Here is a 12,381-nt window from a genome sequence, read left to right on the forward strand (position 1 = left end):
CACAAATTTTTAGGTCTTTATCTCATGGGTGGGAGAAATTGTCAGAAGTAACTCTGCTAATAATAGAGGAATGAAGCACCAGAGACAAACAACACTTAGAGCTTTGGAGAGAGACCAGTAAACACTACAGATATTAACTTAGTTCAAATTTCATGAATGGGATTTACAACCACTTTAAGCTCCTTAAGCTCCTGCTATATAAATGCCTTAAATAAATGAGCCCTAACACTTCCTCACCCCATTCACTTTCCTTCTACCTTCCCTTCCCATTCCTCCACATCCACCATCAGCTCTCAATCCTACACCCTAAATCTAACTGGCAAGTACACTGATGGGTGTGAGAATTCTCATGATAGGGATGAAAAGTAAGCTCCCATGCCTGACTGCAAGCATTTGAAAACATATTCTACAGTGACTTGACTGAGGTAGTACATCTAGTCTTGTGATATCTTGACACACTGGCATATCCCTAGATAATGTTTACCAAATTGAATTCTACTTACATTTTTTAACTATACATGCATTTTTCTTCAGTAAGAAAACATTTACAGGGAACCTGTACAGTGCTAGCCAACAAAGAATTTGCAGTTGACGCCTCCATCTCTATTTACACTGGGATGCATGGATGTTTGTGGAGTTATCTCCAATGTTCAGGAGAGCCCAGGCACAGTTTCGCTGATTGGACTTCACCATGGTGAATGGGACATGGAGAGTATCATTTACACATTACATTTACTCCCTAATACACATTCTTCCCCTTTGTAAATACAAAATGTACAATACACCTAATCTTTATTTATGAAATCAATTCATGTAATTATGTTGGACAGTTTAACGTAGATAAAGAAGCTGGAGACCGTCAGATCTATCACCGATACTGTATGGAGCGAGCGGCTGTCCAGTGCAGTCATGTCTTCACTACTGTCTCTCAGATTACTGCAATAGAAGCTGAGCATCTACTGAAGCGCAAACCAGGTAAGCCTCAAGATCTGTGACTGTAAACTGGAAAATAATAATCTGCTCTGTAGAATCAAACTAAAGGTCTTTTATCCATTGTCTTCCATGTTGACTATGTGTAGAAAGATTTCCCTTTAAAAACTGTGGGCTGGTACACTGAAATAGGAAGCACACACAGAAAACCTAGAACCTAATTTTCATAGCATGTCTGTAGGAGTCTGTGCAGATATCCCTATGCAGGTGATTTGCCTTACGAGTCATGACATGGACATGACATAAAGCAGCGGTCGCCAACCAGTGGTCCATAGACCACTGATTTACGAGAAAACGTTGTTGGTCCCCAGGGGTTCTGCCACAAATCAACATGGTGGCATATGTACACTGTATTACCAAAAGTATTGGAACGCCTGCCTTTACACGCACATGAAATTTAATGGCATCCCAGTAATAGTCCGTAGGGTTCACCCTTTGCAGCTATACCAGCTTCAACTCTTCTGGGAAGGCTGTCCACAAGGTTTAGGAGTGTGTCTATGGGAATGTTTGACCATTCTTCCAACAGTGCATTTGTGAGGTCAGGCACTGATAATGGATGAGAAGGCCTGGCTCGCAGTCTCTGCTCTAATTCATTTCAAAGGTGTTCTATTGGGTTGAGGTCAGGACTCTGTGTGGGCCAGTCAAGTTCCTCCACCCCAAACTCGTTCATCTTTATGGACCTTGCTTTGTGCACTGGTCGCAATCATTTGGTGAAGGGGGATTATGGTGTGGGGTTGTTTTTCAGGGGTTGGACTTGGCCCCTTAGTTCCAGTGAAGGTAACTCTTAAGGCGTCAGCATACCAAAACATTTTGGACAATTTCATGCTCCCAACTTTGTGGGAACAGTTTGGGGATGGCCCCTTCCTGTTCCAACATGACTGCGTACCAGTGCACAAAACGAGGTTCAGAAAGACATGGATGAGCGAGTTTGGTTTGGAGGAACTTAACTGGGTTGCACAGAGTCCCAACCTCAACCCAATAGAACAGAGAGCCAGAGCACTTTATGTATAAGGCATGTAAAATTTATGTAAGTGGTCCGTGGGATTTAAAATTGTCAGTTTAGTGGTCCGTGAGGTCTGAAAGGTTGGCGACCACCGGCCTAGAGAATCAAAACTACTGCCCTGCGCAATATCTGTCATTTTACAATTGACCAAAAGCAGGAGACAAAATAGGCATTTTGCTTTGGTCCCACCAGGATAAGTTAATGATCATAGACTTGACAGAAAACGAATCTGAATATGATGGGATGTAAAATATTGTAGCACTATTGTTTAAGGAATTGCAGTCATCCTTATCGTTCAAATTCGTACACTTATGCAGCGTACACACGAGCTGACTTTTCGACCGCACTGGTCCGACGGTCTATCTGGTGGACTTTCCAAACGAACAGACTCGCGCACACACGACTGGACTTTCCGGCAGAATAGGTCCGACAGTCTTCCCGACTGACTTTCGACGGAGTTATGGCGGACTTCCGGACTTGCCCACACACGTTCATTTTGAACGTGATGAAGTACGACGGGTCTAGAAAAGAAAGTCCATCTCGCCGCTTTTATCGGTGAGATTAACACCTTGCGAGCCCCGTCGCAGAGTACCAGGCCCTCAGGTCTGGTATGGATTGTAAGGGGAACCCCCTACGTCGAAAAAAAACGGCGTGGGTATCCCCCCAAAATCCATACCAGACCCTTATCCGAGCATGCAGCCCGGCCGGTCAGGAAAGGGGGTGGGGAGGAGCGAGCGCCCCCCCCCTCCTGAACCGTACCAGGCCGCATGCCCTCAACATGGGGGGTGGGCACTTTGGGGCAGGGGGGCGCCCTGCGGCCCCCCCACCCCAAAGCACCCTGTCCCCATGTTGATGAGGACAAGGGCCTCTTCCCGACAACCCTGGCCGTTGTTTGTCGGGGTCTGCGGGCGGGGGGCTTATCGGAATCCAGGAGCCCCCTTTTAATAAGGGGGCTCCCAGATCCCGCCCCCCCGCCCTATGTGAATGAGTATGGGGTACATCGTACCCCTACCCATTCACCTGGGGAAAAAAGTGTCAATAAAAAAACACACTACACAGGTTTTTAAAGTAATTTATTAGGCAGCTCCGGGGGTCTTCTTCCGACTTTGGGGGTCTCTTCCGACTTCTTTGCTCTCTCCGGCCTTTTCTCCCGGTGTCCAGTTCTTCTCCCGCTCTCCGGCCTCTTCTCCGGTTCTTCTCCCGCTCTCCGGTTCTTCTGCCGGGCTCCTCCGCTATCTTCTGCTCTTTTGCCGCTCTCTTGCTAGCGGTGGCCCAGTCTTCTCCATCGTCTTCTTCCCTCTTCTCTTCTTCCGATGTTGACACGACGCTCTCTCCCGCTGTAATGCTGTGTTCAAGGTGCGCAACGCCTTATATAGGCATAGGGTGTGGTCACCGGGTGGTGACCCCGCCCCTTATGACGGCACGGTCCCAGCCTTCCCCCGGGACTGTGACATCATAAGGGGCGGGGTCACCGGTGACCACACCCATGCCTTTTTATAAGTCGTTGCGCACCATGAACACAGCATTACAGTGGGAGAGAGCGTCGTGTCAACATCGGAAGAAGAGGGAAGAAGATGATGGAGAAGACCGGGCCACCGCTAGCAAGAGCGTAAAATATAGCGGAGGAGAGCGGGAGAAGAACCGGAGAAGAGAGCGGAGAAGTCGGAAGAAGACCCCCAGAGCTGCCTAATAAATTACTTTAAAAACCTGTGTAGTGTGTTTTTTTTATTGACTCTTTTTTTTTCCCTAGGTGATTGGGTAGGGGTACGATGTACCCCATACTCATTCACATAGGGAGGGGGGCCAGGATCTGGTGGCCCCCTTATTAAAGGGGGCTCTTGGATTCCGATAAGCCCCCCCGCCCGCAGACCCCGACAACCAACGGCCAGGGTTGTCGGGAAGAGGGCCTTGTTCTCATCAACATGGGGACAAGGTGCTTTGGGGTGGGGGGGCCGCAGGGCGCCCCCCTTCCCCAAAGCACCCACCCCCCCATGTTGAGGGCATACGACCTGGTACAGTTCAGGAGGGGGGGGCGCTCGCTCGTCCCCACCCCCTTTCCTGACCGGCCGGCCTGCGTGCTTGGATATAGGTCTGGTATGGATCTTGGGGGGGACCCCCATGCCGTTTTTTTTCTTCAGCGTAGGGGGTTCCCCTTAAAATCCATACCAGACCTAAGGGACATTGTCGCCTCTTTCTCGCGCTCGCTGCATTAGGAAAATGTGTTTTTCCTATTGCAGCGAGAGCGAGATATATAGTACCCTGTCGCCGAGAACCAGCACGATAGGATCATGCTGGAAACTTTCTCGCGGGCAGGTGCTATAGCTGCCCTTGTGTCATATTTGGTCCGTCTGCCCAGCATACATACGAACGGGCTTCCCGATAGGAACTGGGTCCGGCGGAGTTCCGGCGGAAAGATTTGAAACATGTTTCAAATCTAAAGTCCGTCGCATTTTCGACTGAAAAGGTCCGTCGGAAGTCCGATGAAGCCGACACATGGTCGGATTGTCTGACGGATTCGGTCCGTCGGACCAGTCCGGTCCAACAGTCCGCTCGTGTGTACAGGGCATTAGGCTTGGTTCACACTGGGGCGGCTTCAAAGTCACCCACCTCTAAAGCCGCCACATACAGCGGGACTTTAGCACGGCTTGCAAACAACTTCTTTCATAGAAGTCAATGGAAGCCACCTCGAAGTCGCCCCCAAGTAGTGCAGGAACCTTTTTCTAAGTCGGAGCAACTTGGGAGTCGCTCCGATTAGAATGATTCCATTAAACTGTATGGAGTGCGACTTGTCAGGCGACAAAGTTGCCCCAGTTTGAACCAAGCCTTTATGTTAACCACTTAAGGACCGCCTCACGCCGATGTACGTCGGCAAGGCGGCACGGGCAGGCAGAATCACGTACATACACGTGATCTGCCTCCCGCGGGTGGGGGGTCCTATTGGACCCTCCCCCGAAGCCCGAGGGGGTCCTCTTTTGTCCCCCGGCGATCGGAGGTGAGGGGGAGACCATCCATTCGTGGCCCCCCCCTCGCGATCGCCGCCGGCCAATCAGAACATTCCTTTGCTGCTGTATGCTAAACAGCAGCAAAGGAAATTATGTCATCTCTCCTCTCCTCGGCTCGGTATTTTCCGTTCCGGCTCCGAGGAGAGAAGACAACAATGTGAGTGCACAAACACACACACACACACTCAGTAGAACATGCCAGGCACACAAAACACTCCTGATCCCCCCCCCCCGTCACACTGACACCAAGCAGTTTTTTTTTCTTTTTTTTCTGATTACTGCATGGTGTCAGTTTTTGACAGTTACTGTGGTAGGGCAGTTAGGGTTAGCCCCCTTTAGGTCTAGGGTACCCCCCTAACCCCCCCTAATAAAGTTTTAACCCCTTGATCACCCCCTGTCGCCAGTGTCGCTAAGCGATCATTTTTCTGATCACTGTATTAGTGTCGCTGGTGTCGCTAGTTAGGGAGGTAAATATTTAGGTTTGCCGTCAGCGTTTTATAGCGACAGGGACCCACATATACTACCTAACAAATGTTTTAACACCTTGCTTGCCCCCTAGTTAACCCTTTCACCACTGATCACCGTATAACCGTTACGGGTGACGCTGGTTAGTTTGTTTATTTTTTATAGTGTCAGGGGACCCGCTGTTTATTACCGAATAAAGGTTTAGCCCCCTGATCGCCCGACGGGGATATGCGTCGCCCCAGGCAGCATCAGATTAGCGCCAGTACTGCTAACACCCACGCACGCAGCATATGCCTCCCTTAGTGGTATAGTATCTGTACGGATCAATATCTGATCCGATCAGATCTATAATAGCGTCCCCAGCAGTTTAGGGTTCCCAAAAACACAGTGTTAGCGGGATCAGCCCAGATACCTGCTAGCACCTGCGTTTTGCCCCTCCGCCCGGCCCAGCCCAGCCCACCCAAGGGCAGTATCGATCGATCACTGTCACTTACAAAACACTAAACGCATAACTGCAGCGTTCGCAGAGTCAGGCCTGATCCCTGCGATCGCTAACAGTTTTTTTTGGTAGCGTTTTGGTGAACTGGCAAGCACCAGCGGCCTAGTACACCCCGGTCGTAGTCAAACCAGCACTGCAGTAACACTTGGTGACGTGGCGAGTGCCATAAGTGCAGCTCAAGCTGGTGAGATGGCAAGCACAAGTAGTGTCCCGCTGCCACCAAGAAGAAGACAAACACAGGCCCATTGTGCTCATAATGCCCTTCCTGCTGCATTCGCCAATCCTAATTGGGAACCCACCACTTCTGCAGCGCCCGTACTTCCCCCATTCACATCCCCAACCAAATGCAGTCGGCTGCATGAGAGGCATTTTCTTTATGTCCTCCCGAGTACCCCTACCCAACGAACCCCCCCAAAAAAGATCTTGTGTCTGCAGCAAGTGCGGATATAGGCGTGACACCCGCTATTATTGTCCCTCCTGTCCTGACAATCCTGGTCTTTGCATTGGTGAATGTTTTGAACGCTACCATTCACTAGTTGAGCATTAGCGTAGGGTAAAGCATTGCACAGACTAGGCACACTTTCACAGGGTCTCCCAAGATGCCATCGCATTTTGAGAGACCCGAACCTGGAACCGGTTACAGTTATAAAAGTTACAGTTACAAAAAAAAAGTGTAAAAAAAATTAAAAAAAAATATATAAAAAAAAAAAAAATAGTTGTCGTTTTATTGTTCTCTCTCTCTCTCTATTCTCTCTCTATTGTTCTGCTCTTTTTTATTGTATTCTATTCTGCAATGTTTTATTGTTATTATGTTTTATCATGTTTGCTTTTCAGGTATGCAATTTTTTATACTTTACCATTTACTGTGTTTTATTGTTAACCATTTTTTTGTCTTCAGGTACGCCATTCACGACTTTGAGTGGTTATACCAGAATGATGCCTGCAGGTTTAGGTATCATCTTGGTATCATTCTTTTCAGCCAGCGGTCGGCTTTCATGTAAAAGCAATCCTAGTGGCTAATTAGCCTCTAGACTGCAGCCAGTGATTCAGCCAGCTGACCATAGAGCTGATCAGAGACCAGAGTGGCTCCAAACATCTCTATGGCCTAAGAAACCGGAAGCTACGAGCATTTCATGACTTAGATTTCGCCGGATGTAAACAGCGCCATTGGGAAATTGGGAAAGCATTTTATCACACTGATCTTGGTGCGGTCAGATTCTTTGAGGGCAGAGGAGAGATCTAGGGTCTAATAGACCCCAATTTTTTTCAAAAAAGAGTACCTGTCACTACCTATTGCTATTATGGGGGAGATTTACATTCCCTGAGATAACAAAAAAAATGAAAGGAACAGTTTAAAAATAAGATAAAAAAGCAAAAAAATAAAGAAAAAAAAAAAAAAAAAAAGCACCCCTGTCCCCCCCTGCTCTCGCGCGAAGGCGAACGCAAGCGTCGGTCTGGCGTCAAATGTAAACAGCAATTGCACCATGCATGTGAGGTGTCACCGCGAACATCAGATCGAGGGCAGTAATTTTAGCAGTAGACCTCCTCTGTAAATCTAAAATGGTAACTTTTAAAGGCTTTTAAAAATGTATTTAGTTTGTCGCCACTGCACGTTTGTGCACAATTTTAAAGCATGTCATGTTTGGTATCCATGTACTCGGCCTAAGATCATCTTTTTTATTTCTTCAAACATTTGGGCAATATAGTGTGTTTTAGTGCATTAAAATTTAAAAAAGTGTGTTTTTTCCCCCAAAAAATGCGTTTGAAAAATCGCTGCGCAAATACTGTGTGAAAAAAATAATGAAACACCCACCATTTTAATCTGTAGGGCATTTGCTTTAAAAAAATATATAATGTTTGGGGGTTCAAAGTAATTTTCTTGCAAAAAAAAATAATTTTTTCATGTAAACAAAAAGTGTCAGAAAGGGCTTTGTCTTCAAGTGGTTAGAAGAGTGGGTGATGTGTGACATAAGCTTCTAAATGTTGTGCATAAAATGCCAGGACAGTTCAAAACCCCCCCCAAATGACCCCATTTTGGAAAGTAGATACCCCAAGCTATTTGCTGAGAGTCATGTCGAGTCCATGGAATATTTTATATTGTGACACAAGTTGCGGGAAAGAGACAAATTTTTTTTTTTTTTGCACAAAGTTGTCACTAAATGATATATTGCTCAAACATGCCATGGGAATATGTGAAATTACACCCCAAAATACATTCTGTTGCTTCTCCTGAGTACGGGGATACCACATGTGTGAGACTTTTTGGGAGCCTAGCCGCGTACGGGACCCCGAAAACCAAGCTCTGCCTTCAGGCTTTCTAAGGGCGTAAATTTTTGATTTCACTCTTCACTGCCTATCACAGTTTCGGAGGCCATGGAATGCCCAGGTGGCACAAAACCCCCCCAAATGACCCCATTTTGGAAAGTAGACACCCCAAGCTATTTGCTGAGAGGTATAGTGAGTATTTTGCAGACCTCAATTTTTGTCACAAAGTTTTGAAAATTGAAAAAAGAAAAAAAAAAAGTTTTTTCTTGCCTTTCTTCATTTTGAAAAACAAATGAGAGCTGCAAAATACTCACCATGCCTCTCAACAAATAGCTTGGGGTGTCTACTTTCCAAAATGGGGTCATTTGGGGGGGTTTGTGCCATCTGGGCATTTTATGGCCTTTAAAACTGTGATAGGTAGTGAGGATAGAAATAAAAAATTTACGCCCTTAGAAATCCTGAAGGCAGTGATTGGTTTTCGGGGCCCCGTACGCGGCTAGGCTCCCAAAAAGTCCCACACATGTGGTATCCACATACTCAGGAGAAACAGCTGAATGTATTTTGGGGTGTAATTCCACATATGCCCATGGCCTGTGTGAGCAATATGTCATTTAGTGACAACTTTTTGTAATTTTTTTTTTTGTCATTATTTAATCACTTGGGACAAAAAAAATTAATATTCAATGGGCTCAACATGCCTCTCAGCAATTTCCTTGGGGTGTCTACTTTCCAAAATGGGGTCATTTGGGGGGTTTTGTACTGCCCTGCCATTTTAGCACCTCAAGAAATGACATAGGCAGTCATAAACGAAAAGCTGTGTAAATTCCAGAAAATGTACCCTAGCTTGTAGACGCTATAACTTTTGCGCAAACCAATAAATATACACTTATTGACATTTTTTTTACCAAAGACATGTGGCTGAATACATTTTGGCCTAAATGTATGACTAAAATTGAGTTTATTGGATTTTTTTTATAACAAAAAGTAGAAAATATCACTTTTTTTCAAAATTTTCGGTCTTTTTCCGTTTATAGCGCAAAAAATAAAAACCGCAGAGGTGATCAAACACCATCAAAAGAAAGCTCTATTTGTGGGAAGAAAAGGACGCAAATTTCGTTTGGGTACAGCATTGCATGACCGCGCAATTAGCAGTTAAAGTGACGCAGTGCCAAATTGGAAAAAGTCCTCTGGTCCTTAGGCAGCATAATGGTCTGGGGCTGAAGTGGTTAATAGTTTCATCTAGTACAATTTAGGCCTCTTTCACACTTATACGACTTCAAAGTCTTGCGATTTTACCGCGATTTCGCGGCCGCGATTTTGCAGCTATTTTAACGTGATTCGGGAGCAGTACTACTTTGTACGACTTTGGCATTAACAAATGAAAACATACAGTAGTTGGTATGAATCATGAGGGGGAACTCCACGCCAAGTTTTAAATAAAAAAACTGGCGTGGGTTCCCCCCCCCAGGGGCATACCAGGCCCTTAGGTCTGGTATGAATTGTAAGGGGAACCCCCTACGCCGAAAAATCGGCACGGGGTCCCCCCAAAATCCATACCAGACCCTTATCCGAGCACGCAGCCCGGCCGGTCAGGAATGGGGGTGGGTACGAGCGAGCGCCCCCCCCCTCCTGGACCGTACCAGGCCGCATGCCCTCAACGTGGGGGGGTGGGTGCTTTTGGGCATGGGGGGCGCTCTGTGGGCCCACCCCAAAGCACCTTGTCCCCATGTTGATGAGGACAAGGGCCTCTTCCTGACAACCCTGGCCGTTGGTTGTCGGGGTCTGCGGGCGGGGGGGCTTATCGGAATCCCGGCCCCCCACCCTATGTGAATGAGTATGGGGTACATCGTACCCCTACCCATTCACCTAGGGAAAAAAGGGGAGAACCCACGCCGTTTTTTTCATTTAAAACTTGGCGCGGCGTTCCCCCTCATGATTCATACCAGACAGCTGTCAGCACTGCCTGTCGCTCATCGCGAAAGGAAAAAAAAGTTTTCCTTTCCCGATCAGCGAGCCAGGCTTGTGCTTACAAAGTCGTACTGAAATCGTGTCTATATTATTCAGGCACGATTTGCATGCTACTTCAGGGTTTAACATTGAGGTCTATGGAGTACAACTCGCATAGAAGTTGGACCAAAGTAGTGCAGGGACTACTTTCAAGTCGGCACGACTTAAAGTTGTGCCAATATGGATGGTAGTCATTGAAAATCATGGAGAATGACTTGTCATATGATTTTGAAGTACAAAATCGTGGGACAAGTCGTATAAGTGTGAAAGGGGCCTTAGCCTGTTCATTTGAGAACCTATTATCAAAAAAGTGTTCTCATGTAAATAAATATTTTAACACAAATCATTGGTAACAAGTGCATAGAACAGCTGAAACATTTATTTAAACAAAAAGATGATTAGGCCCCTTTCACACTTATACGAATTGTCCCACGATTTTGTACTGCAAAATCGTATGACAAGTCATCCTCCATGATTTTCAATGACTACCATTCATATTGGCACGACTTTAAGTCGTGCCGACTTCAAAGTAGTCCCTGCACTACTTTGGTCCAACTTCCATGCGAGTTGTACTCCATAAACCTCAATGTTAAACCCTCAAGTAGCATGCAAATTGTACCTGAATAATATAGACACGATTTCAGCACTACTTTGTAAGCACAAACTGAGAATGGTTAATGCCAAAGTTGTGGCAAAGTCATACAAAGCAGTACTGCTCCTAAATCGCGGCAGAGTTGCGGCAAAATAGCGGCCACGAAATTGCTGCGTCTTTGAAGTCGTATAAGTGTGAAAGGGGCCTAAGGTTTAAGGACTATGCAAGGTCATGTGACCAATGCCTTGACCAAAGTGATCCCCTTCAAATGGATGGATCTCTCATTGAGTAGAGGAGATGGCTCACTCATCTTGAGCATCAGTCCTACACCATCCTTCAGCAGAAAGTAACTCAGTGGTGGTCCAACCCCAGAATCAGCTATGTCTTTAATGTGGTAATATCAGCTTTTTCAGTTATCTAAAGCGTATCAAAGCTACAGTCAAACATAACATTTGCCATTTAGACTCGCTTTGACAAAACCTACACGCTGGTTACCAGTATCTTCAGTGTTTATTAACCATGGGTATGCACCAGTGGCATTGCAGGTCATTGTTCTGCCTGATCCCATCTGTAGTCTTTAGAATGGCAGTTTGTCTTGCACAAAATTCTGTGGTGAGAAGCTGTACCCTGCATGGTAGCAGATTGAGACACTGTATAAATCTGGCTGCAATGGATCATATGAAAGGGAACCTGTCATGACAGAAACAAGTGACTATCAATGCTGGCCTCCTTTTAAAAATTCTAGCCCCATTGCTTTAATTCAGGGGCCTCAGTTGGCTGGCATGTCCATCAGGGAACTAACATTTTCTGTAGGAAATTGGCAATGGAGGCTATTGTAATTCAATCTAATAAATGGGTGGGTGACATCATCAATGTCTCCATGCAAGAATTTCTGGCTGTGGCCATCTTCAATAAGGGCAAATGATTGATTAATGGCACTTTCAAAAAAACATTTGGAAAAATATATAAAGTAAATAACAGTTTATTTATTACAAAAAATCATCGAGTGAATATCACACAATCACATAATTAAAAACACGGAATGCAGTTCCATAGATACAAAACTAGTGATACCAATACATTAGTACCCGACGCGTTTCGGAGTTACTTATGCCTCCTTCTTCAGGGGTGATTGTAGGGTTTGCAATAGAATTATAATGGTATCTATAGATATTGGTTTATGCATTCCAGAAAGGGTTTAAAAGAACATAAATGTACTGACACATACTGCCCGTCAGACGCATTCCCCGGTCATAGTGTGTAGAGCTTTAGTAGAGTATAGCAAAAATATTCATATAGCCACTGTCAAGGTGGAAATGGATAGGTATGAATATATGAAGTAATTTATTCTTCCTTCCAATGGAAAGAGAGGCCCATTAATCGAGGGCGTATAGCAGTTTAGATCTGAGATCACACTGGGGCCGAATGTGTGTCCTGGTCCGCCTATAGTATGGAGGACAGTGGCTGATGGTGGGTGTGGATCAGGTAAGGCCCAGATCACGTATAACACAGCAGCTCACACCAATAGCGTCCTGTCTGCAGCAGATGAGTCCACTAG

General features: G+C 45.9%; 1 protein-coding gene across 2 annotated transcripts in view; it reads left to right on the forward strand.

Annotated features, from left to right (window-relative positions):
* The window catches only part of GYS1 (glycogen synthase 1), a 102,985-nt gene that overhangs the window by 62,727 nt on the left and 27,877 nt on the right, over positions 1 to 12,381 (forward strand). For both annotated transcript variants that reach the window (XM_073602826.1, XM_073602827.1), the window contains exon 5: positions 831 to 975. In XM_073602826.1, the coding sequence (XP_073458927.1) occupies positions 831 to 975 (145 nt within the window). The remainder of the gene's footprint in view (positions 1 to 830; positions 976 to 12,381) is intronic.

The sequence above is a fragment of the Aquarana catesbeiana genome, linkage group LG10, assembly GCF_042186555.1.
Source record: "Aquarana catesbeiana isolate 2022-GZ linkage group LG10, ASM4218655v1, whole genome shotgun sequence".
In the NCBI taxonomy this organism is placed as follows: Eukaryota; Metazoa; Chordata; class Amphibia; order Anura; family Ranidae; genus Aquarana; species Aquarana catesbeiana.